Source organism: Phocoena sinus, chromosome X (genome assembly GCF_008692025.1).
Source record: "Phocoena sinus isolate mPhoSin1 chromosome X, mPhoSin1.pri, whole genome shotgun sequence".
In the NCBI taxonomy this organism is placed as follows: domain Eukaryota; kingdom Metazoa; phylum Chordata; class Mammalia; order Artiodactyla; family Phocoenidae; genus Phocoena; species Phocoena sinus.
The window spans coordinates 61,232,997-61,256,582 of NC_045784.1; the positions used below are offsets into that span (position 1 = coordinate 61,232,997).

Below are 23,586 nucleotides of genomic sequence, written 5' to 3' on the forward strand. Positions count from 1 at the left end.
GTTTGCTTTTTGCGGTTGAGTTGCAGGAGTTTATATATTCTGGGTATTAACCTCTTTTCAGATATATGTTATGCAAATATTTTCTCCCATTCCATAGGTTGCCTTTCGCTCCGTTGTGTCCTTTGTTGCTGAGAAATTTTAAATTTTGATGTAGTCCAGTTTACCTAATTTTACTTTTGTCACTTGTGCTTTTGGTTCCATATCCAGGAGATCATTGCCAAATCCAGTGTCGGGAAGCTTTTCCCCTGTTTTTTCTTCTAAGAGTTTTACATTGTTAGTTCTTACACTTCAGTGTTTGTCCCATTTTGAGTTAATTTTTGTATATGGCGTAAAGTAAAGGTCCACCTTCGTTATTTTGTACGTGGGTGTTCTATTTTCCCAGCACCATTTGTTGAAAGTATAAATTTTTTCTTGTCTGTGTTCTTCACTCTAATTATGTTGAGATTCATCCAGGTGGTTGTGTGTATTAATAGTTTGTTCCTTTTATTGCTGCGTAGTATACTACAGTATGGATGTACCACAGTTTGTTTAATCATCTGTCAAAGGCCATTTTGGTTGTTCCCAGTTTTGGGCTATTATGAATAAAGCTGCTTTAAATATCCATGTATAAATCTTTATATGGACATACATTTTTTTTGGGGGGGTAAATACCTAGAAGTGAAATTGCTGGGTTGTGTGGTAACTCTGTTTTACCTTTGGAGGAACTGCCAGACTTTTCCACAGTGGCTGCACCATCTACATTCCTACTAGCAGTGTATGAGGGTTCCAGTTTTCCAACATCCTTATCAACACTTGTTATTTTCTATTTATTATTATTACTCTTATTATTGCTCTCCTATAGTGGGTGTGAAGTGGTCTGTCATTGCAGTTTTAATTTGCATTTCCCTGATAGCTAAAGATGTTGAGCATCTTTCTATGTGCTTATTTATCATCCAGTTATCTTCTTTGGTGGAGGGTCTGTATCTCTTTTGCCCATTTTTATTTTTAATTAGTTGTTTGTTTTCTTCTAAAGTTTTGAGAGTTCTTTATGTATTCTAGGTCCGAGTTCCTTATCAGGTATGTGATTTACAAAGATTTTTCTTCCAATCTGAGGCTTGTGTTTTAATTGTCTTAGCAGTGTCTTATGAAGAGCTGAAGTCTAACTTGTAAATCTTCTCCTTTGTTGCTTGTGGTTTTGGTGTTATATGTAAGGTATTTTAATCTAACTCAGGGTTGCAAAGTTTTTTTCTTATATTTTCTTCTAAAGGTTTTATTGTTTTAGATCTTATGGTTAGATCCATTTTGAGTTAATTTTTGTTTAGGGTGCAAGGTGTAGGTTAAGGTTCTTTTTTTTTTTTTTTTTTTTTTTTTGTGGTACACAGGCCTCTCACTGTTGTGGCCTCTCCCGTTGTGGAGCACAGGCTCCAGACGCACAGGCCCAGCAGCCATGGCTCACGGGCCTAGCCGCTCCGCGGCATGTGGGATCTTCCCAGACCGGGGCACGAACCCGTGTCCCCTGCATTGGCAGGCAGACTTTCAACCACTGCGCCACCAGGGAAGCCCTAAGGTTCATTTTTCTTTGCATATGAATGTCCAGTTATTCTAGTACCCTTTATCAAAAAATTAAATGATCTTTTAAAACAAAAATTTGGTCATATCACTCTCTTGCCCAAAGACTTCCTTTGGGTCCTCACTTCTTTTAGGAAGAAATCCTTAACATGATTCATAAGGCTTTACATGATTTTGGTCTTGTATTGTAATACAACTCTCACCTCCTCTCATCTGTCACTGCCCATCTTATACTCTAAGCTCCAAACATACTGAAGTTCTTTCAGTTCCCTTAATTTCTTTCTGCTGTCTTCTGGGATTTTGCAACTGCTCTTCCTTCTGCCTAGAATGTTTTCTCTCCACTCCTCTGTCATCTGACCTTCATCTACAAGTTATATATATTCTCCTGGAAGCTTTCCCCAACTCTGGCCCTCACTCCCACCCTTCATTCAGATTGGATCACCATCCATTCCTTCTTTGTGTACATACAACACTTTTTACTTTCCTATCATGGCACTGATTATGCAGTATTGAATTTGTTGGTTTATTTGTCTGTCCCTCACTAATATGAGGTCCTTGAGAAAGTAGTGCTTGACATGTGGTAGGTATTCCATAAATATTTGTTAAATGAGTGAATGATTGTCAGTGAGGTCAGGCAGAGTGACTAAAGAAGCATTGTTGTACTATTCTTTTGAGGTTGGAGTTAACAATGAGTGTATGTCTAAGAATTTCCAAAATTAAAGATTCTGTTGAATGGCCTTCAAGATTGAATTTCAAGTAGAGAATTGGTCTCTTTCTAGCTAATAATTTATACTCTTGACTGGTCTGTTTGGACAAGCACATTCCCCTTGTCTTAACTGCCTGATTATTTAATGGGGTCGATGAACACTATTCAGGGTCCCAGGAGAGGACAGGCCTTTTTGACCAAACCAGTGGCAGAGGTAGAATGCACTTTAATTTATTGCTACTGGGATTGGGGCCAGTGCTTTTGTAAAGCATGCTTATCATCTAATTGTGAGAGTCATTCTGAAGAAGGCGTTTGAGCAATTGGACAATCAGATTTGATCATCAATCTAACTTAACTCTTTGAGCATCGTGAGGGTGGGGGGAACACTGTCTTTGAGAACTCTCAGTCAAACCCAAGGGATATGGGGCTGAAGGTACCACTGTTCAACATATTCCTACTTATACTGACTGAGATCTTGGCCTCTATTTATTATCACGATTTAAGTACCATAGGAAAGAGCAGCAGGCTGAGTACTGGGCAGCTTTATGTAACTATTGATCTCTGTGGGCAGTTAAAGGAAGCATCAAATTGTACATTATTGTAATTATCCCCACCTTCTAAGTATGGCTAGACATAGAGCAAAAGTTTCCCACCACCCTTTGAATCTTTTTCTGTACCTCAGGTTCGCACTGCTCCTTGGAACACCACAAGGGCCTTCATTGCTGCCATGAAGGGCAAGTGTCTCCTGGAGGTGACTGGGGTGGCAGATCCCACAGGGTGTGGTGAAGGATTCTCCTATGTGAAGATTCCAAACAAACCAACACAGCAGAAGGTGAGACTGTCTGAATTTCTAGAGGTTAAAAATCAAGGGAGGAAGAAATAGAGGTTAAGGAATGGAGATGAATGGGTGAGGATCTGGAACACCATTAAAATGTTGACAGGATGACTTAAATGCCTACTATAAAGAGTTTTACTAGTATTCTCTCTTGTTTTGTTTCTGAGGTAGGATGATAAGGAGCCTCAGCCAGTGAAGAAGACAGTGACAGGAACAGATGCAGACCTCCGTCGCCTGTCACTGAAAAATGCCAAGCAACTTCTACGTAAATTTGGCGTGCCTGAGGAAGAGGTGGGTGTGGAAGAGAAAGACTTACCGGCTCCTAGGGGCTTTGTATAGAGAGGGAGAAACTTGGAGGCAGATGTTAGGAACTAATCTGGAGAATTTTGTAGGGTAGGTTGTGGTAAACTGGATCTAAGATACTTTTTCAGGAGTTAGCTTTCCCAAAGCTATCTGTTTAACCTGCTTTGGGTGATTTCATTGTTGTGTTTTTTGTTTGTTTGGTTTTTTTTTTTTTGGTCTAACTCTCTAACCGTGTACCCTGGTTTGTCCTTTGAAATCCCTGAATGATTTGTGTGTGTCTCTTGTAGATTAAAAAGTTGTCCCGCTGGGAAGTGATCGATGTAGTACGCACAATGTCAACAGAACAGGCCCGCTCTGGAGAGGGGCCCATGAGTAAATTTGCCCGTGGATCAAGGTTTTCTGTCGCTGAGCATCAAGAGCGTTACAAAGAGGAATGTCAGCGCATCTTTGACCTGCAGAACAAGTGTGTTGTTTTAGTGCTGTAGAAAATCCAGGCTGGAAAGGGGAGGGGTCCCAGACATTATTTTATAGTGAAGAGAAGGTCACCTAATAAAGTGACTAGTGGTCAGGTATCTGAGATTTCAGGGTGGTGTCTATTCATAATACTGCTAGAGTACCTACTCCCTTCAAAGCAGCTTGGCAAAGGTTTTGAATGGCAAGAACTGCTAGGTTCCATGGCAACTTTTGTGGCCTGCTTGGGCCTGGCAGCCATTACAGTGGTGATGGGCAACAGTAGGCTTAGTGGTTAGAGGATGGTAATGCTCTATTTAAAATGACCAATGTACTGATTTGTTTCTCAGGCTTTTTCCAGGAATTGTGAAAGAGTTGCAGTACTATTTCATATTTTGAACTTGCCTTGTGACTAAATTTCTGGGAAAACTTCGTAGAGCTTCTCTGTTCAGGGTCCCATGTCTTAGTGGATTTTGAATATTTTTTTAAGGTTGATTTCTCAATTTCATACTCTTGCCTAAACTAAAACTGTATTTCTTCAGTTGTTTCCACACGTTTATGTTTCCCTCTTCTTAACATTGTTTTTTCTTTTTAGGGTTTTGTCATCAACTGAAATCTTATCAACTGACACAGATAGCAGCTCAGCTGAAGACAGTGACTTTGAGGAGATGGGAAAGAACATCGAGAACATGTTGCAGAATAAGAAAACCAGCTCTCAGCTGTCACGTGAGCGGGAGGAGCAGGAGCGGAAGGAACTGCAGCGGATGCTACTGGGTGAGGGTAGTGACTTCACAGACAGACAAGAAAAAGAAAGATGAAGAAAGTGTAAATAACCACGCTAATAACTGAGGTAGAGCTGGAGGCAGAAGTAGTAGGGGACGAGTGTAGAAAAGCCTATAGAAGAGGTAGAGAGATTCTGCAAACAGGACTGTAGGTTTGTCTGTGGGGCACAAATTGAAGAGATGTTGCCAGTCCACTATGGCCTCTGTCTGTATTAGGCCTGGCCAAGCCAGGGCTATCCGTGCTGTACATCAGTTGAGTTTTCTGGGCATTCATCCTAGAGGGTAAGAGTTTTTAATACAGAATCTGTGGATGAATTGGGGGATTGTTAATGAACCCTCTGAAATCACATGTACAATTCTGTGCAAATGTGCCTTTTCTGAGAAGATCCATGGCTTTCAGAAGATTCTTAAAGGAGTCTTAGACCCTAAAAAGTTTAAAATCACCAACCCAAAATTGCGTAAGTTGACGGTGGGATGAGAAAGGCCTAAATTGGTTTGGGATCTGGTCACTGGGAATGAAAAGAGGAGAAAAATGAAAGGGACCTTAAGATTTCACTCTTGCTTGCTAGAAAGATGGTGGTACCATTGATTAAAGTAGTAAATTTCAGAAAGAGAAGCAGGTTTAAGAAGGAAAGGTGTAATATGTGGTGTTTGAGGTCCCCATGATACTCCCAGTATAGATGTCAAGCAGGCAATTGAAAACTTGGTTGTAGATACTGAGAGGGAGGATAAAGGCTGAAGATGAAGGTTTAAATGACTATTTTCACTCACAGTAGTCTTTCCTTTGTTTCCTCCCTGTGAAAGCTTTGTGTAATTCTGTTGTTCTGGCTACTTTGTGAAGATGTGATAAAGCCTTTCCTCGAGTGTGGTCCTGGACCAGCAGTATCTACATCACATGGGAGCTTGTTAGAAATGCAGCATCTCAGGTCTCACCCCAAACCTACTGAATTAGAATCTATTTTAACAAGATCCTCAGATGATTCCTATTCGTTCATATTAAAAGTTTGAGAAGCGTACGCTAGGCCTTGAGACTCTGGAATTTTTCTGTGGTGCCATCTTTTTTTTTTTTTTGCGGTACGTGGGCCTCTCACTGTTGTGGCCTCTCCTGTTGCGAAGCACAGGCTCCAGACGCGCAGGCCCAGCGGCCATGGCTCACGGGCCCAGCCGCTCCGCGGCATGCGGGATCTTCCCAGACCGGGGCACGAACCCGTGTCCTCTGCATCGGCAGGCGGACTCTCAACCATTGCGCCACCAGGGAAGCCCTGTGGTGCCATCTTTTTCCCCTGGGTGCTTTTCTGTAATGTGACCATCAACTGCTTCCTGCTTGGACTTTATTCTTGTGCTGTTGTTCAGAGGAATCAGAATACAGCTACTGCTCTTCTGTCCTCTATATAACAAACGTGTTTTTTGAGATCCTTTCAGAACTTTCTGTACTTACAAAAATGGTAACTCTGACAGTGGTAAAATGAAGTCAGGAAAGGACAACTCAGTGTATTCTTGGGGCTGGTGGTGACTGATGCTTTCTGTAGAAACATAGTTCTGTGGCATGTTGAGCTTCAGGGTTGCCCCTCAGCCCCAAGAAAATGGCCATTTGGGTGGTAGGGGGAATTTGTGGAAATCTTTTTCTGCCTTGCAGCAGCAGGCTCAGCAGCATCAGGAAACAATCACAGAGATGATGACACAGCTTCTGTGACTAGCCTTAACTCTTCTGCCACCGGCCGTTGTCTCAAGATTTATCGCACATTTCGCGATGAAGAGGGGAAAGAATATGTTCGCTGTGAGACCGTCCGAAAGCCAGCTGTCATTGATGCCTATGTGCGTATACGGACCACGAAAGATGAGGAATTCATGTGAGTTTGACTCCCTCCCCACTTTCCAGTGCGATAAGAAGAATGATAATGATGGGGAAGGGAGTGAGGGTGGATGCTTGAGTTTTTTATATTTTTAATTTTTAAATATTTTTTATTTTTTGAATATTCTTTTTTTCACACACACACACACACACACACTATTTTATTTTTACAAGAGATAAGTAAACTGACACCAAGCATTGTAAATGGATGACCACAACAAAAGCAACGATTGCAATTACCAAACATGAAACACACTCATACTATGTCATGGTATTGACATTCAGTCCAGTAATCTTCCACTATAACAGCTCCTTTACTTTGCAGTGAAAACTGATTTGTATATTTTTTGCCTCCGAGTCCTGGTGGGGGTTTTTTTTTTTTTTTTTAATTCAAACAGAAAGTCACAAAAATTATAATCATCCTCATTAGTTCACTCAGTCCCATGTAATTAATTTTTTTTATCTTGATCTTTTTTTTTCAATATTTATTTATTTATGGCTGCGTTGGGTTTTTGTTGCTGCATGCAGGCTTTCTCTAGTTGTGGCGAGCGGGGGCTACTCTTCATTGCCATGCATGGGCTTCTCATTGTCGTCGCTTCTCTTGTTGCAGAGCACAGGCTCTAGGCGTGCGGGCTTCAGTAGTTGTAGCACATGGGCTCAGTAGTTGTGGCTCGCGAGCTCTAGAACTCAGGCTCAGTAGTTGTGGGACACAGGCTTAGTTGCTCCGTGGCATGTGGGATCTTCTCAGGCCAGGGCTTGAACCCATGTGTGCCTTGCGTTGGCAGGCAGATTCTTAACCACTGTGCCACCAGGGAAGCCCCATCTTGATCTTTTGTTAGCACTTGTATGAATTGATCAGTTTTACATTAGAGTTCTGAAAATGCTTATTCACTTCAGTTCAGCAGTATAGTCAGTTATCAGAAACCTGTACTTGTCAGAGTCTTTTCCATGAATTCCTTGAAGATGAAAACCTTTTATAGGAACATTTTTGCAAAAGCATCAGAGGACACCCAGAACTGTCTGTAAATGACAAAAGACTTGAAAATGACCATGGTTAAAGATTTGATGAAAGTTCATAATAACGCAATTGACATGGAAATTTCGTTATTTCTGAGATACACGTTTTAAAATAATAACTAGAAGTATGACTTATAACATTATACCAGAACATATAAGATTTTTAGAAATTTCATGTAATGTCTGAAACATTTATAATAACGTATGTCCATAGAAATAACCCAAAGAAAGTTTAGTATTAGTTGTTTTTTTGTTAGTTTGTCTGTGTCTCAACTTCTGCCCTGCAAACCGGTTCATCTGTACCATTTTTCTAGGTTCCACATACATGTGTTAATATACGATATTTGTTTTTCTCTTTCTGACTTACTACACTCTGTATGACAGTCTCTGGATCCATCCACGTCTCAACAAATGACTCAATTTCGTTCCTTTTTATAGCTGAGTAATATTCCATTGTATATACGTAACACAACTTCTTTATCTATTCGTCTTGTCGTTGGGCATTTAGGTTGCTTCCATGACCTGGCTATTGTAAATAGTGCTGCAATGAACATTGGGGTGCATGTGTCTTTTTGAATTACGGTTTTCTCTGGGTATATGCCCAATAGTGGGATGGCTGGGTCATATGGTAATTCTATTTTTCGTTTTTTAAGGAACCTCCATACTGTTCTCCATAGTGGCTGTATCAATTTACATTCCCACCAACAGTGCAAGAGGGTTCCCTTTTCTCCACACCCTCTCCAGCATTTGTTTTTGGTAGATTTTCTGATGATGCCCATTCTAACTGGTGTGGGGTTGATACCTCATTGTAGTTTTGATTTGCACTTCTCTACTAATTACTGATGTTGAGCAGCTTTTCATGTGCTTCTTGGCCATCTGTATGTCTTCTTTGGAGAAATGTCTGTTTAGGTCTTCTGCCCATTTTTGGATTGGGTTGTTTGTTTCTTTAATATTGAGCTGCATGAGCTGTTCATATATTTTGGAGATTAATTCTTTGTCCATTGATTCATTTGCAAATATTTTCTCCCATTCTGAGGGTTATCTTTTTGTCTTGTTTATGGTTTCCTTTGCTGTGCAGAAGCTTGGAAGTTTCATTAGGTCCCATTTGTTTATTTTTGTTTTTATTTCCATTACTCTAGGAGGTGGATGAAAAAAGATCTTGCTGTGATTTATGTCAAAGAGCGTTTCTTGCTCTAAGAGATTTATACTGTCTGGTTTTACATTTAGGTCTCAAATCCATTTTGAGTTTATTTTTCTGTATGGTGTTAGGGAGTGTTCTAATTTCATTCTTTTACATGTAGCTGTCCAGTTTGCCCAGCACCACTTATTGAAGAGGCTGTCTTTTCTCCATTGTATATCTTTGCCTCCTTTGTCATAGATTAGTTGACCTTAGGTGCATGGGTTTATCTCTGGGCTTTCTGTCTTGTTCCATTGATCTACGTTTCTGTTTTTGTGCCAATACCATATTGTCTTGATTACTGTAGCTTTGTAGTATAGTCTGAAGTCAGGGTGTCTGATTCCTCCAGCTCCGTTTTTTTCCCTCAAGATTGCTTTGGCTATTCGGGGTCTTTTGTGTCTCCATACAAATTTTAAGACAATTTGTTCTAGTTCCATAAAAAATGCCATTGGTAATTTGATAGGGATTGCATTGAATCTGTAGATTGCTTTGGGTAGTGTAGTCATTTTCACAATGTTGATACTGCCAACCCAAGAACATGGTATATCTCTCCACCTGTTGGTATCATCTTTAATTTCTTTCATCAGTGTCTTACAGTTTTCTGTGTACAGGTCTTCTGTCTCCTTAGGTAGGTTTATTCCTAGGTATTTTATTCTTTTTGTTGCATTGGTAAGTGGGAGTGTTTCCATAATTTCTCTTTCAGATTTTTCATCATTAGTGTATAGGAATGCAAGAGATTTCTGTGCATTAATTTTGTATCCTGCAACTTTACCAAATTCATTGATTAGCTCTAGTAGTTTTCTGGTGGCATCTTTAGGATTCTCTGTGTATAGTATCATGTCATCTGCAAACAGTGACAGTTTTACTTCTTCTTTTCCAGTTTGTATTCCTTTTATTTCTTTTTCTTCTGTGATTGCCATAGCTAGGACTTCCAAAACTGTGTTGAATAATAGTGGTGAGAGTGGGCATGCTTGTCTCGTTCCTGATCTTAGAGGAAATGCTTTCAGTTTTTCACCACTGAGAATGTTTGCTGTGGGTTTGTCGTATGTGGCCTTTATTATGTTGAGGTAGGTTCCCTCTATGCCCACTTTCTAGAGAGTTTTTATCATAAATTGGTGTTGAATTTTGTCAAAAGCTTTTTCTGTATCTGTTGAGATGATCATATGGTTTTTATTCTTCAGTTTGTTAATATGGTGTATCACATTGGTTGATTTGTGTATATTGAAGAATCCTTGCATCCCTGGGATAAATCCCACTTGATCATGGTGTATGATCCTTTTAATGTCTTGTGGATTCTGTTGCTAGTATTTTGTTGAGGATTTTTTCATCTATATTCATCAGTGATATTGGTCTGTTATTTTCTTTTTTTGTAGTACCTTTGTCTGGTTTTGGTGTCAGGGTGATGGTGGCCTCATAGAATGAGTTTGGGAGTGTTCCTTCCTCTGCAATTTTTTGGAAGAGTTTGAGAAGGATGGGTGTTAGCTCTTCTCTAAATTTTTGATAGAATTCACCTGTGAAGGCATCTGGTCCTGGACTTTTGTTTGTTGGAAGATTTTTAATCACAGTTTCAATTTCATTACTTGTGATTAGTCTGTTCATATTTTCTCTTTCTTCCTGGTTCAGTCTTGGAAGGTTATACCTTTCTAAGAATTTGTCCATTTCTTCCAGGTTGTCCATTTTATTGGCATAGAGTTGCTTGTAGTAGTCTCTTAGAGTGCTTTGTATTTTTGCGGTGTCTGTTGTAACTTCTTCTTTTTCATTTCTAATTTTATTGATTTGAGTCCTCTCTTTCTTTTTCTTGATGAGTCTGGCTAATGGTTTATCAATTTTGTTTATCTTCTCAAAGAACCAGTTTTAGTTTTATTGATCTTTGCTATTGTTTTCTTTGTTTCTATTTCATTTACTTCTGCTCTGCTCTTTATGATTTCTTTCCTTCCGCTAATTTTGGATTTTGTTTGTTCTTCTTTCTCTAGTTCCTTTAGGTGTAATGTTAGATTGTTTACTTGAGATTTTTGTTTCTTGAGGTAGGCTTGTATAGCTATAAACTTCCCTCTTAGGACTGCTTTTGCTGCATCCCATAGATTTTGGATCATCGTGTTTTCATTGTCATTTGTCTCTAGTTATTTTTTGATGTCCTCTTTGATTTCTTCAGTGATCTCTTGGTTATTTAGCAACGTATTGTTTAGCCTCCGTGTGTTTGTGTTTTTTACGTTTTTTTCCCTGTAATTCATTTCTAATCTCATAGCGTTGTGGTCAGAAAAGATGCTTTATATGATTTCAGTTTTCTTAAATTTACTGAGGCTTGATTTGTGACCCAAGATGTGATCTGTCCTGGAGAATGTTCCATGAGCCCTTGAGAAGAAATGTAATCTGCTGTTTTTGGATGGGATGTCCTATAAATATCATTTAAAGCTTCTGTTTCTTTGTTTATTTTCATTTTCGATGATCTGTCCACTGGTGTAAGTGAGGTGTTAAAGTCCCCCACTGTTATTGTGTTACTGTCAATTTCCTCTTTTATAGCTGTTAGCAGTTGCCTTATGTATTTAGAGCGCTCCTATGTTGGGTGTATATATATTTATAATTGTTATATCTTCTTGGATTGATCCCTTGATCATTATGTAGTGTCCTTCCTTTCTCTTGTAATATTCTTTATTTTAAAGTCTATTTTTTCTGATATGAGTTAGCTACTCTAGCTTTCTTTTGATTTCCATTTTCATGGAATATCTTTTTCCATCCCCTCACTTTCAGTCTGTATGTGTCCCTAGGTCTGAAGTGGGTCTCTTCTAGACAGCATATATATGGGTCTTGTTTTTGTATCCATTCAGCAAGCCTGTGTCTTTTGGTTGGAGCATTTAATCCATTCACTTTTAAGGTAATTATCGATATGTATGTTCCTATGACCAGTTTCTAAAATTGTTTTGGGTTTGTTTTTGTAGGTCCTTTTCTTCTCTTGTGTTTCCCACTCGGAGAAGTTCCTTGAGCAGTTGTTGTAGAGCTGGTTTGGTGGTGCTGAATTCTCTTAGCTTTTGCTTGTCTGTAAAGCTTTTGATTTCTCCATGGAATCTGAATGAGATCCTTGCTGCATAGAGTAATCTTGGTTGTAGTTTCTTCCCTATCATCACTTTAAGTATATCATGCCACTGCCTTCTGGCTTGTATATTTTCTGCTGAGAAATCAGCTGTTAACCTTATGGGAGTTCCCTTGTATTTTATTTGTTGTTTTTCCCTTGCTGCTTTCAATAATTTTTCTTTGTCTTTAATTTTTGCCAGTTTGATTACTATGTGTTTTGACGTGTGTCTCCTTGGGTTTATCCTGTATGAGACTTTCTGCGCTTCCTGGACTTGGGTGGCTATTTCCTTTCCCGTGTTAGGGAAGTTTTCGACTATAATCTCTTCAGATATCTTCTCGGGTCCTTTCTCTCTCTCTTCTCCTTCTGGGACCCCTATAATGCGAATGTTGTTGCGTTTAATGTTGTCCCAGAGGTCTGTTAGGCTGTCTTCATTTCTTTTCATTCTCTTTTCTTTATTCTGTTCTGCAGCACTGAATTCTACCATTCTGTCTTCCAGGTCACTTATCCGTTCTTCTGCCTCAGTTATTCTGCTATGGATTCCTTCTAGTGTATTTTTCATTTCAGTTATTGTATTGTTCATCTCTGTTTGTTCTTTACTTCTTCTAGGTCTTTGTTAAACATTTCTTGCATCTTCTCAATCTTTGCCTCCATTCTTTTTCTGAGGTCCTGGATCATCTTCACTATCTGAATTCTTTTTCCAGAAAGTTGCCTATCTCAACATCATTTAGTTGTTTTTCTGGCGTTTTATCTTGTTCCTTCATCTGGTATTAGCCCTCTGCCTTTTCATCTTGTCTTTCTTTCTGTGAATGTGGTTTTTGTTCCACAGGCTGCAGGATTGTAGTTCTTCCTTCTTCTGCTGTCTGCCCTCTGGGGGATGAGGCTATCTAAGAGGCTTGATGGGAGGGACTGTTGGTGGGTAGAGCTGACTGTTGCTCTGGTGGGCAGAGCTTAGTAAAACTTTAATCCGCTTGATGTGAGGGACTGTGGTGGGTAGAGCTGACTGTTGCTCTGGTGGGCAGAGCTTAGTAAAACTTTAATCCACTTGACTGTTGATGGGTGAGGTTGTGTTCCCTCCTTGTTGGTTGTTTGGCCTGAGGCAACCCAACAGTGGAGCATACCTGGGCTCTTTGGTGGGGCTAATGACAGACTCTGGGAGGGCTCACACCAAGGAGTACTTCCCAGAACTTCTGCTGCCACTGTCCTTGTCCCCACGGTGAGCCACAGCCACCCCCACCCCCCGCCTCTGCAGGAGACCCTCCAACGCTAGCAAGTAGGTCTGGTTCAGCCTCCCTTGGAGTCACTGCTCCTTCCCATGGGTCCCAATGCACACACTACTTTGTGTGTGCCCTCCAAAATTGGAGTCTCTCTTTCCCCCAGTCCTGTCAAAGTCCTGCAATCAATTCCCACTAGGCTTCAAAGTCTGATTCTCTAGGAATTCCTCCTCCCATTGCTGGACCCCCAGGTTGGGAAGCCTGACATGGGGCTCAGAACCTTCGCTCCAGTGGGTTGACTTCTGTGGTATAAGTGTTTGCCAGTCTGTGAGTCGCCCACCCACCAGTTATGGGATTTGATTTTACTGTGGTTGCGCCCCTCCTACTGTCTCATTGTGGCTTCTTCTTTGTCTTTGGATGTGGGGTATCTTTTTTGGTGAGTTCCACTGTCTTCCTGTTGATGATTGTCCAGCAGCAGCTAGTTGTGATTCTGGTGTTCTCACAAGAGGGAGTGAGAGCACGTCCTTCTACTCCGCCATCTTGGTTCCTCCCGATGCTTGAGTTTTAGTGACAGGATTCTGCACAGTTGTCCCTGGAAGTCTGTTTTAATTGGGAACCATTTTGCCTTTAGAACTTTGGGTTTGAACAAAGCCAAATCATGGGGAGAATTCCAAATTTGCTGCAAAATAAAGGCATGTTTTTAGTTCCACTGGGTCCTTTGTATTTTCATTGGTTGGTTGGCAAAAATCTTAGGGACTCCTCAGGGCTCCTCATTCTGAGAGAGGTGCCTCTCTGCACGTGGAAGAATGATGAGCAGGTTAGATGGGGATGCCAGGTAGCCCCTTTTGTTTCATTATTGATGGATTACCTTAGTCCTGAGATGTTTGCTATCAGGACAGTGTTCTTGGTTTAAGTTTGCTTATGGATCTGTGATTTTTTTTTCCCCCATCATTTAGTCGCAAATTTGCCCTTTTTGATGAGCAGCATCGAGAAGAGATGCGAAAAGAACGGCGGAGGATTCAAGAGCAACTGAGGCGGCTTAAGCGAAACCAGGAAAAGGAGAAGCTTAAGGGTCCTCCTGAGAAGAAGCCCAAAAAAATGAAGGAGCGTCCTGACCTAAAAGTAAGTGTATGTGGTGTGATCATAACTAAGAAAGCATACCTTTTCCTTTAGCTTTTGGCATCCTCCCTTACTGGGAATGAGGGCAGTATTGTGGAAAACTAGTTTGAATTGATGTGGCCACTTGGGTGTTATTAGTACTATTGTGACTAGTACTGACAACACCAGACTTGATCTGGTGTCTTTGGGTGTCATTTATACTTCATCCATTAGAAATATTTTCTGTGAGTTGAGATCGGCGTGGTGGATTTTAACATGTACATGTATGTACATATATGAACACATCTTGTTTTTCAATTGCACGTATTAAAAAGCAACAGAAAAAATCATACAATCCAGGTTGCTTTGCATAATTTAGGTGGGATTCCAGATATTACTGTGCAGTGTAACTGTAACGTGCATCACAAAATGAGGTAACTGTGGTACAGTGGAAAGAGCCATGGACTCGGAAACAGAAGATCTGGGTTCAGGTTCTTGTTCTGCCATTTAGTAACTCTGACCGTAACCTCTCCAAACCTGTTTTCACTTGTATAAAATGATACCTATCTCACACTGGTGTTGTATTAAAGTATATAATGCATGGGAAGCACTTTATAAACTAAAATTCTCAACAAATGGGAACTGCTATTAACACGTACTGAGGTCATTAAGTATTTTAATGTTTCTTTCTTCCATGTGATATTATGTAAGTATTGTATGATACAGTATTGATCCATTTTACAGATGAAACTGAGGGCAGTTGCAAAAGTAAGATGGAGACTTGGGCTTTTTGTTTTTTGGGGTTTTTTGCCACACTGCACGGCTTGTGGGATCTTAGTTCCCTGACCAGGGGTTGAACCCAGGCCCTCTGCAATGAGAGCATGGAGTCCTAACCACTGGACCACCAGGGAATTCCCGGAGACTTGGTATTATTAAGCCTTTTCCTTGAGGCTGGGAATACACCCATGCTGGCTGCCTGTGAGGCTGAATGCAGCCTTGGGCTTCCAGTAGCCTTTCTTATGCATATTTAATATTTTCATAGTTTACAACTTAAATTGGGGGTAGAAATCCGCTCTCTTTTCTCCCTCACTTGGTTTTTAAAGTAATGTTCAGTCTCTGGATTTCATTTTGTTTTTAATGTGTCATTTCCATACATGCACTTTTGTCTAGTGCCTTCTGGTTGAAAGGCGTATAACGATTCTGTTAGAATAAAATTTCTGGGCCTGCCTTTGTTTCTTTTCTACCTTCTATATATTTCTTAAAGCTAACAGGAAGAAGCCTGCTTACCTCTGACATGTTGGTACTTTTCCTTTTGCAGCTGAAATGTGGGGCTTGTGGTGCCATTGGGCACATGAGAACAAACAAATTCTGCCCCCTTTATTATCAAACAAATGCCCCACCTTCCAACCCTGTTGCCATGACAGAGGAGCAGGAGGAAGAGTTGGAAAAGACAGTCATTCATAATGATAATGAAGAGCTTATCAAGGTTGAAGGGACCAAGATTGTCTTAGGGAAACAGCTAATTGAGAGGTAAGAGATAGCAGGTGGGAGAGATCTGTTGGTGGTATCTCATGGGTGGCAGGGGTGGATGTGATGTATTCTCTGAAGTGGAACTGAGGACATAGGAACTTTGATGGGTTTTCCTCACTAATTGTTGCCAGTAATGAAAATTAGTCTTGTGAAGCACTCATTAAGCTCCACCACTTGCCCTTGGGCATGCTACCTAACTTTTCTGAGTCTTAGTTTACTTATTTAGAAAATAAAATCACCCTTACAACGGTAGCTATGAAGGTAAAATGAGGGAGACTGTATAAAAAATGTAATATAGTGCCTGGCATATAGTAGATGCTCTTCCCATTCTACTTCCAGGCACTTGTAATATTTGTAAGGTCCCTGATCTCAGATGTTCTGATAATGGACCATCCAGAAAGATTAAGGAGACAAACTATGCTTATACTTATCTGTCTCTTGCCCTCAGAGAATTTGATAATCAAGTAGAAAAGTTTTTAAATAAAACAAATTCTCCCCTAAATTTTTAGTTTGAAAATTGCAAACCTACAGAAAAGCTGAAGGAATAATAAAGTTTGTTGTTCCTCTTAATTCACCAGCTGTTAACATTTGTCACATTTGTTTCATCTTTATATATCTAAAACATTTTCTTTCTGCTGAAACATTTGGAAGTTTTAGGCATCATGGCATTTCACTCAGATTCTTTAGCACACATAAAGAATAAAGATGTGGCAAACATGATACTATTACTACACGTAAGAAAATTAACATTAATTCAATAGGATCTAATATTCAGTCCTTATTCAAATTTCCCCAGTTGTGTCAATGTCCTTTATTGCCTGCCCCTCACCCCCCTTCAGGATCCAATTCCAGTTCAAACATTAAGTATTTTGAGTCTCTCTTAATCTACAACTGTCCTCCCCACCTTTTTAGTTTTCATGACTTTGAATGTTTTGAAGAGTCCAGGCCAATGGTCTCATAAAACATTCCACATTCTGGATTTGTCTGTTTTCGCATTGATTATATTCAGAGTAAATGTCTTTGGCAAGATTACAACATAGGTGGTATTATGTACTTACTGCACCACATCAGGAAGCAGATAACGTCAGGTTTTCTCAGTATTTTGATTATCTTATTAAAGTGTTAATCTTCAGATTCCTCTATAATAAAGGTATGTTTTTTCCATTGTGATTAATATGTGGGTGAATATCCTGGGTTTTTTAAAATTTTTTTTTTGACTGTGTTGTGTCTCCATTGCTGCACGTGGGCTTTCTCTAGTTGTGGCAAGTGGGGGCTACTCTTCATTGCGGTGCGTGGGCTTCTTGTTGCAGTGGCTTCTCTTATTGCGGAGCACAGGCTCTAGGCTTGCAGGCTTCAGTAGTTGCAGCATGCGGGCTCAGTAGTTGTGGCACATGGGCTCTAGGGTGCGTGGGCTTCAATAGTTGTGGCATGCAGGCTCAGTAGTAGTTGTGGCTCTTGGGCTTAGTTGCTCTGCAGCATGTGGGATCTTCCCGGACCGGGGATCAAACCCGTGTCCCCTGCATTGACAGATGGATTCTTAACCACTGCACCACCAGGGAAGTCCCTTTTTTTTTTTTCCAGTAGCTTGAAACAACATACATTTATTATCTCACAGTTTCTGTGGGTCAGGAGTCTGGGCACAGCTCAGCTGGGTCCTCTGCTCAGAGGCTGCCTTCAGGGTGTCACTAGGGACTGCAGTCTATCCTGCTAACAATCTTTCTCTCAATAGTTTTAACATCCATTGATGATCATTACCTGATAACTCAGTTATTACATTGGGGGTTGCTTAATGGTGGTTTTTCTAATTCTTTTCATTCTTTCTACGTTAACTGGCATTCTGTAAAGAGCTTCCCCCTCCCTTTTTTGTTTGGGTATTACTATAGATTCTGAAATTCTTTCTTTTGGAAACTTTAATATATTAAAAATCTATTAACATCATTATTAATTTTGATGGCCAGATTGTCCCAAATTTGATCCCTTCAGGCCTGACCTGTGTCCTTTGGAAATGACACTATAAATTTTGAAAACTTCTTTGCTTTTTGGCACGAGATGTTCCAGGCTATCCTTGAAATTTCCCTGTCCCAGACCCAGAATCAGCCATTTCTCAGGGATTCCTGGTTCCTTTTATTGGAGAATGGTATTTAGAAAACAATATCTAGGTGTTAGGTATGCTCATTGCCACTGGGATGTCATTGCTTCTAGGCTCTTAGTAGGCAGAACTAGGAAATATACATACATTGTAAATCACAACTTCATATCAATACCTCCAATTCAAATTGTATCTACAGCTTCTTCCTCATCTTCCTCCGTTTCATATTTGTATCCTTTCTTTGGTTCCCAACATCTTGCTCTGTCCTATGATATTTACAAAATAGTTTGAGAATTACAATACCAATACTACTACCAACAGCAAATCTGTACAGTAGGTTCAAGGTGTTTTCTGTAATTAGTTGTCCTTGGATTATATGCCACTGAAGTTGTACAGTCAGGGTATTCTATTCAAAATATATTTGAATTCTTTTTTGAGTATATAATTTTTAATTTGATATGCAGTTATATTGTTTCTGTTTCTGTTTAGATTTGAGGGTTGTTTTCCATCGTTAATTTAATTTATCAATATCTATAGTAGTCATGTTTTGAAGCACATTAGAAAAGGAAAATGTAGTATCTTGATCCCATATGATGGAAAGGAAAAAGGTGGATGGGCTTTTAATGATTGAGGGAGACTCAAATTAGTTTTTCTTTTCAAACCTGCTTTAATTTCTTCCTTGTTTCTATTCTGAGTAAGTTAAATTTCCTAGCCCTTTAACCCAAAGATAGAATGTTGGAGCTGGGAGGATTCTTGAAATTCCTTTAGCCTAGTTCCCTTATCTTCCAAATAGGAAACTGAGGTGAAGTTGTGGCTTGCCTAGTTTTTTATTAATTTGGAGATCCTATGAGGCCTTGCCTGATCTGAGCCTTAGAATGTGGATGTCTGGCCTTTGGTTTGGCTTTTTCCTCCCCAGGCTCATGCTCAGGTACTTTGGACTTTTTCATTGTAGTTGCTTTTTTTCTGGGGACTAGAAATAGGGACTGCACACTATGAAAGTGTTATTGATTGCAGTGCAGATGAGGTTCGCAGAAAATCTCTGGTTCTCAAGTTCCCTAAGCAGCAACTTCCTCCCAAGAAGAAACGGCGAGTTGGAACCACTGTTCACTGTGACTATTTAAATGTGAGTATTGGCATTGCTGCTTTCTGACCACATAGGGTTCTCATTAATTCCCCCAGCCCTCTAAGCCATGGCCCTGATATAGCCTTAGATTCTCCCTTTGGCCTTGCCCTGAGAATTACGTGTACTGTGCATTACAGGGTTTCCAAAATATATATGTATTGGCGTTTATTTATTTATTTTTAATCTAAAGAAGCATTCTGATTTGTTTTTCCTTAGAGACCTCATAAGTCCATTCACCGGCGCCGGACAGACCCCATGGTGACATTGTCATCCATTTTGGAGTCTATCATCAATGACATGAGAGATCTTCCAAATGTGAGTTCATTTCGTTCAGATCTACAGTATGGATGGCAAGGCTGTTCTGTGTGATTTCAGATAGATGGCAGTAGAGTATAGTCCTAGGAACCTGGAACTCCTGATTCTTTGGGATATAGTTTTTCATTTATTTTTTAACAGTTTAGTAGAGGAAACAGACCTGCTCCATCTAGAGATTCCTTTGAGAGTTGACGGCCAGGTAGAGGTAAGATGTGAGAGAGTCTTGAAGAATTGGTCTGGCAGTTGTTCTTTGCTCATGGATGGTGCTGGCTCTTGTTTGCACAGACGTACCCTTTCCACACTCCAGTCAATGCAAAGGTTGTAAAGGACTACTACAAAATTATCACCCGACCAATGGACTTACAAACGCTCCGTGAAAATGTGCGTAAACGCCTCTACCCATCTCGGGAAGAGTTCAGAGAGCATTTGGAGCTAATTGTGAAAAATAGTGCAACCTACAATGGTAAGAATCACCTCTTCTTTGACTGCAAAGGTCACCTTTCAGATCCTTATTTATCCCTTATTAGTCCTAAATTTAGACTAGATTGGACTGATTGAAAGGACCTACAATGTATTAGTGCATTTTGGGGTTATGAAAATCAGGTAATGTACATTTTAATCATTTAATAAGTATTGCTTCTTTGTATTCCCACTTTTTTATGTATCCTCTAGAGAATTTAGAGAATCTGTTGAAATGAAACAATTGCAGGAGAAGCAGTGAGAGATAGGAGTGAGCCTGTAAGTAAATAGAAGGGAGAGGCATTCAGTGTGGATGGAACCCCCGCAGAGTATATGCTTGTTGACTATATTTGTCTTTGATTTGGTCTACACATCTGTTATAGGGGCTGTTATATGTCTATTTTGCTCAAAAGCTGGAAAGGCAAGGAGGAAGAAATCTGTTTTCTGAGTCTTAAAGAGTTCAAGAAACAGTATAGCTTCTGCATGTAGAGGATAAAGTTTTCTGGTTTCCAGTTGTATCCTTAGTGTAGGGATTAAGGTTACAGATAGAGTATGAACTATGGCTCTGCCACTTACTAACTGAGTTACCTTAGACAACTTTTTTTTTTTTTTTTTTTTTTTTTTTTTTTGCGCGGTACACAGGCCTCTCACTGCCGCGGCCCCTCCCGTTGCGGAGCACAGGCTCCGGACGCGCAGGCTCAGCAGCCATGGCTCACGGGCCCAGCTGCTCCGCGGCACGCGGGGTCCTCCCGGACAGGGGCATGAACCCGTGTCCCCTGCATTGGCAGGCGGACTGTCAACAACTGCGCCACCAGAGAAGCCCCTAGACAACTTATTTAACCTCTCATAGCCTCTTCAGTTTTCTTACCTATACACATGGGACAATAGTAGTACCTAGATTTTAATACGTTTCACAAGCAGGCCTGACCCATTTATCTAGTCTCATCTAGAGACTGGCTCCCAGACCTACTATAGATAGAGACTCTGGCTATGCTCAGTGTTGTATTTAACTAAATATCCTATACCATGTCTTTGTACAGTCTTTGCCCTTTGTCTGCAGAGTGCCCTTTATTCCATTTCCATTCATATTTCCAGACCAACTCATATCATCTCTTCATAAAGACTTATTCAGATTGCCCAAAGTACCCATTTTTTCAATCCTCTGTGCCCCCCTAACACAATTAAATCAAGTTTTATAGCTCTTATGTGTTATATATAATTGTTCATATATCTGATTTTCCCATCACTTTGTGACGTCCTAGAGAGACTATTCATCTTTGTATTCCGAGGGCGTAGCAGAGTACCAGACACATACAAAGGAATAATAAATTTATTAGTCCCAACTGTCATTCAAGGTGACGAGGATAAATGCGTAAACAAAAATCAGCTTGGAAGGGGAATGGGAAGGTAAGAGTTGACTTTGGAAATACAGAGCTTGAGGTACTTGTGGGTCATTTAGGTGGCAGTGTTCGTAAAAATTTGGAAATCTAAGTTATGACTTTCTCCACATCCCCCTCTAACTCAAAATCTTCCTTCTTCCTCATACCCAAATGCTGATAATAGTAATAACAGTAGTAGTGCCACCATTGCTAGTATTGCTGTCCATCTAGTTGTACAACCTAGAAATGTTGGCCATTGTTATTCCACTCTCCCTGCCCTATACTCATAGATCACTAAGTTGCATAAATTGTACCTTCTAAATTTTGCTGGAATACATCCCCTTCCTTTTGGTCTCCATTGCTACTATCTTAGTTGAAGCCCTTGTCGTCTCTTGTTTGACCTCTTGCAATAGCTTCCAGACTTTCTCTCTGCTGCTTGCCTTATTAATTCTTCACACTGTTGACAGGGTATTTTTTTCTGATACACAAATTTGAAAAATTACTCTCTAGCTTAAAATCTCCAGTGCCTTTGTATCTCCTATGAGACCATTGTAATATGTCCCTTCTTGCCTTTCCAAGTTCCATTTCCTATTTCTCCTCCACACATACCTACCTGTATTCCAGTTGTACCAAACTACTTGTGATTCCTGTTGTGAAATGTATTGTTTCGTGTTTCCATGAATTTGCTTACTTAACATGTTTTTGCATACTTTTTCCTCTCTCTGGAATGTTTTTCAACCCTACTGTCTACCTGATAGACTTCTCTTGTTTAATAACACTGCTCGATTGTCATTCACAACAAGCCTTCCCTACTCCTCCCTGGTACTCAGATTTAATTGTTGTAAAACAACTTAAAACACGTTGCAACCCCTCCACAGTTCATAGTAATCAGTGTATTCCTCTATTTGCACTTACACTCACTTTTTTAAAACTTTATTATGGAAATTGTTAGGCATATACAGAAGTAGAGAGAAAGTAAATAAACTTCAGTGCACCTATTCACCCAGTTCCACAATCACCAGCATATATGGCCAGTCTTGTTCATTGTTTAGCCTGTATTTCCAGACGTCATATCATTTCATCTGTAGATACTTAAAGCACTTACACCCTGTCGTGCAATGTTTTATTTTCATATCATTTTCTTTGACTAAACCAAGAACTCTCTAAGGTAGGGACTGTGTCTTATTTTCCCTTTATTCTCAATATTGAACACATCACAGACAGTCATTAAACAGTTGTTGAATGAATAAACAAATCCCTGTTAATAAATTAATAAGTAGTTGAGAAAAGAGCTGAGTTTTAGGCTCTGGGGAGCACTTACACAAAAGAATTGACAGAGGAAGATAAGAAAGTATACTGAAAGGAAGTAGCCAGAATTACTGTTTTTTTACATGAAAATGTTTTCACTATCCCTATGATGAGCTTAAATTAGGGTAATAAGCAGGGAATGTAGGAGATAGTTGGAGGATTCTGTGAAGCTCTTGTTATGGATTTCAGGGAAACTAAAGTAATAGTCTGAGGTGGGGTGGAGATTCTTTTCTGACAAAGGCTTTGGATTAGCCGTATGTTGGGTGGGCATCACAAACCATGAGTTCTGCAAACAAAAATTGCAGTCACAAATTTTGTATGCTGAGTCTGGAAAAATTATAAATCATTCATTGGTCTCCTTAGCCATCCTTAAACAAATTGTCATTCCCCATCCATAGTTTTATTTTCAAGGTATTAAAGGCAGCAGTATCGACAGTAGTACCGCTATGTATGGATATACACAAATAAGGGAGAGAGTTAAAATTAGTTTATTCATCCATATTGTGCATCTGCTATGTGTTAGGCACTGAAAAATGGAGATAAGACTGATACATCTGTCTAACCCAGCAGCTAGGCTGGTGCCTGGCACATATTAGGTGATTAAGTAAATGAGTTAAAAGTCTGGAGAGGTGTTGGTAGCTCTTGCCTCCCCCCCCCCCTTTTTTTTTTTTTTTGCGGTACGCGGGCCTCTCACTGTTGTGGCCTCTCCTGTTGCGGACGCGCAGGCTCAGCGGCCATGGCTCACGGGCTTAGCCGCTCCGCGGCATGTGGGATCTTCCTGGACTGGGGCGCAAACCCGTGTCCCCTGCATCGGCAGGCAGACTCTCAACCACTGTGCCACCAGGGAAGCCCTTGCCTCCCATTTTTAGTGGTCCCATCTCTTTTAATGTTCCTCTGTAATCTAGGGCCGAAGCACTCATTGACCCAGATCTCTCAATCCATGCTGGATCTCTGTGATGAAAAACTTAAAGAGGTAAGACATTTAAAATGAGAGAAAAGCAGTAGAATGAAGCTGGCAGGTACCAGTATTGAGGAAGTAGGGAATGTAACAGAAGGAAGAGTAGAGAAATGAGGGAGTAGCAGGTCTTTTGTACGTTAGAGTCTGGAGGGGACCTTAGAAATCATGTAGTCTAATCCCTCCCTTTTGTAGATGGAAAGACTGAGGTCCACAGAAGAAACTAATTTGTCTTGGGCATCATGGCTATTAAATAGTAGGGCTGCGATTAAAATATAAAATCCATATAACTCTTAGGAAATTGACTTCCCAGGAAGTCAGCTGAAGCTAAGAGACTGTTTTGGCAGGGAGAAATTTTAATTTTTAAAAGATAATCTAT

General features: G+C 40.1%; 1 protein-coding gene across 18 annotated transcripts in view; it reads left to right on the forward strand.

Moving 5' to 3' along the window:
* TAF1 (TATA-box binding protein associated factor 1) overlaps positions 1 to 23,586 on the forward strand; it is a 98,640-nt gene that overhangs the window by 30,715 nt on the left and 44,339 nt on the right. For 17 of the 18 annotated variants that reach the window (XR_004348043.1, XM_032619595.1, XM_032619600.1 and 14 more), the window contains 11 exons: positions 2,937 to 3,086; positions 3,261 to 3,380; positions 3,680 to 3,855; positions 4,438 to 4,616; positions 6,261 to 6,474; positions 13,908 to 14,073; positions 15,368 to 15,579; positions 18,683 to 18,791; positions 19,008 to 19,106; positions 19,392 to 19,569; positions 23,158 to 23,225. Coding sequence is in view for 17 of the 18 variants with exons in the window: in XM_032619595.1 (XP_032475486.1) it covers positions 2,937 to 3,086; positions 3,261 to 3,380; positions 3,680 to 3,855; positions 4,438 to 4,616; positions 6,261 to 6,474; positions 13,908 to 14,073; positions 15,368 to 15,579; positions 18,683 to 18,791; positions 19,008 to 19,106; positions 19,392 to 19,569; positions 23,158 to 23,225 (1,671 nt within the window). In the remaining variant the exon portion in view is untranslated. The remainder of the gene's footprint in view (positions 1 to 2,936; positions 3,087 to 3,260; positions 3,381 to 3,679; positions 3,856 to 4,437; positions 4,617 to 6,260; positions 6,475 to 13,907; positions 14,074 to 15,367; positions 15,580 to 18,682; positions 18,792 to 19,007; positions 19,107 to 19,391; positions 19,570 to 23,157; positions 23,226 to 23,586) is intronic. The other variant, XM_032619588.1, reaches the window with a different exon arrangement.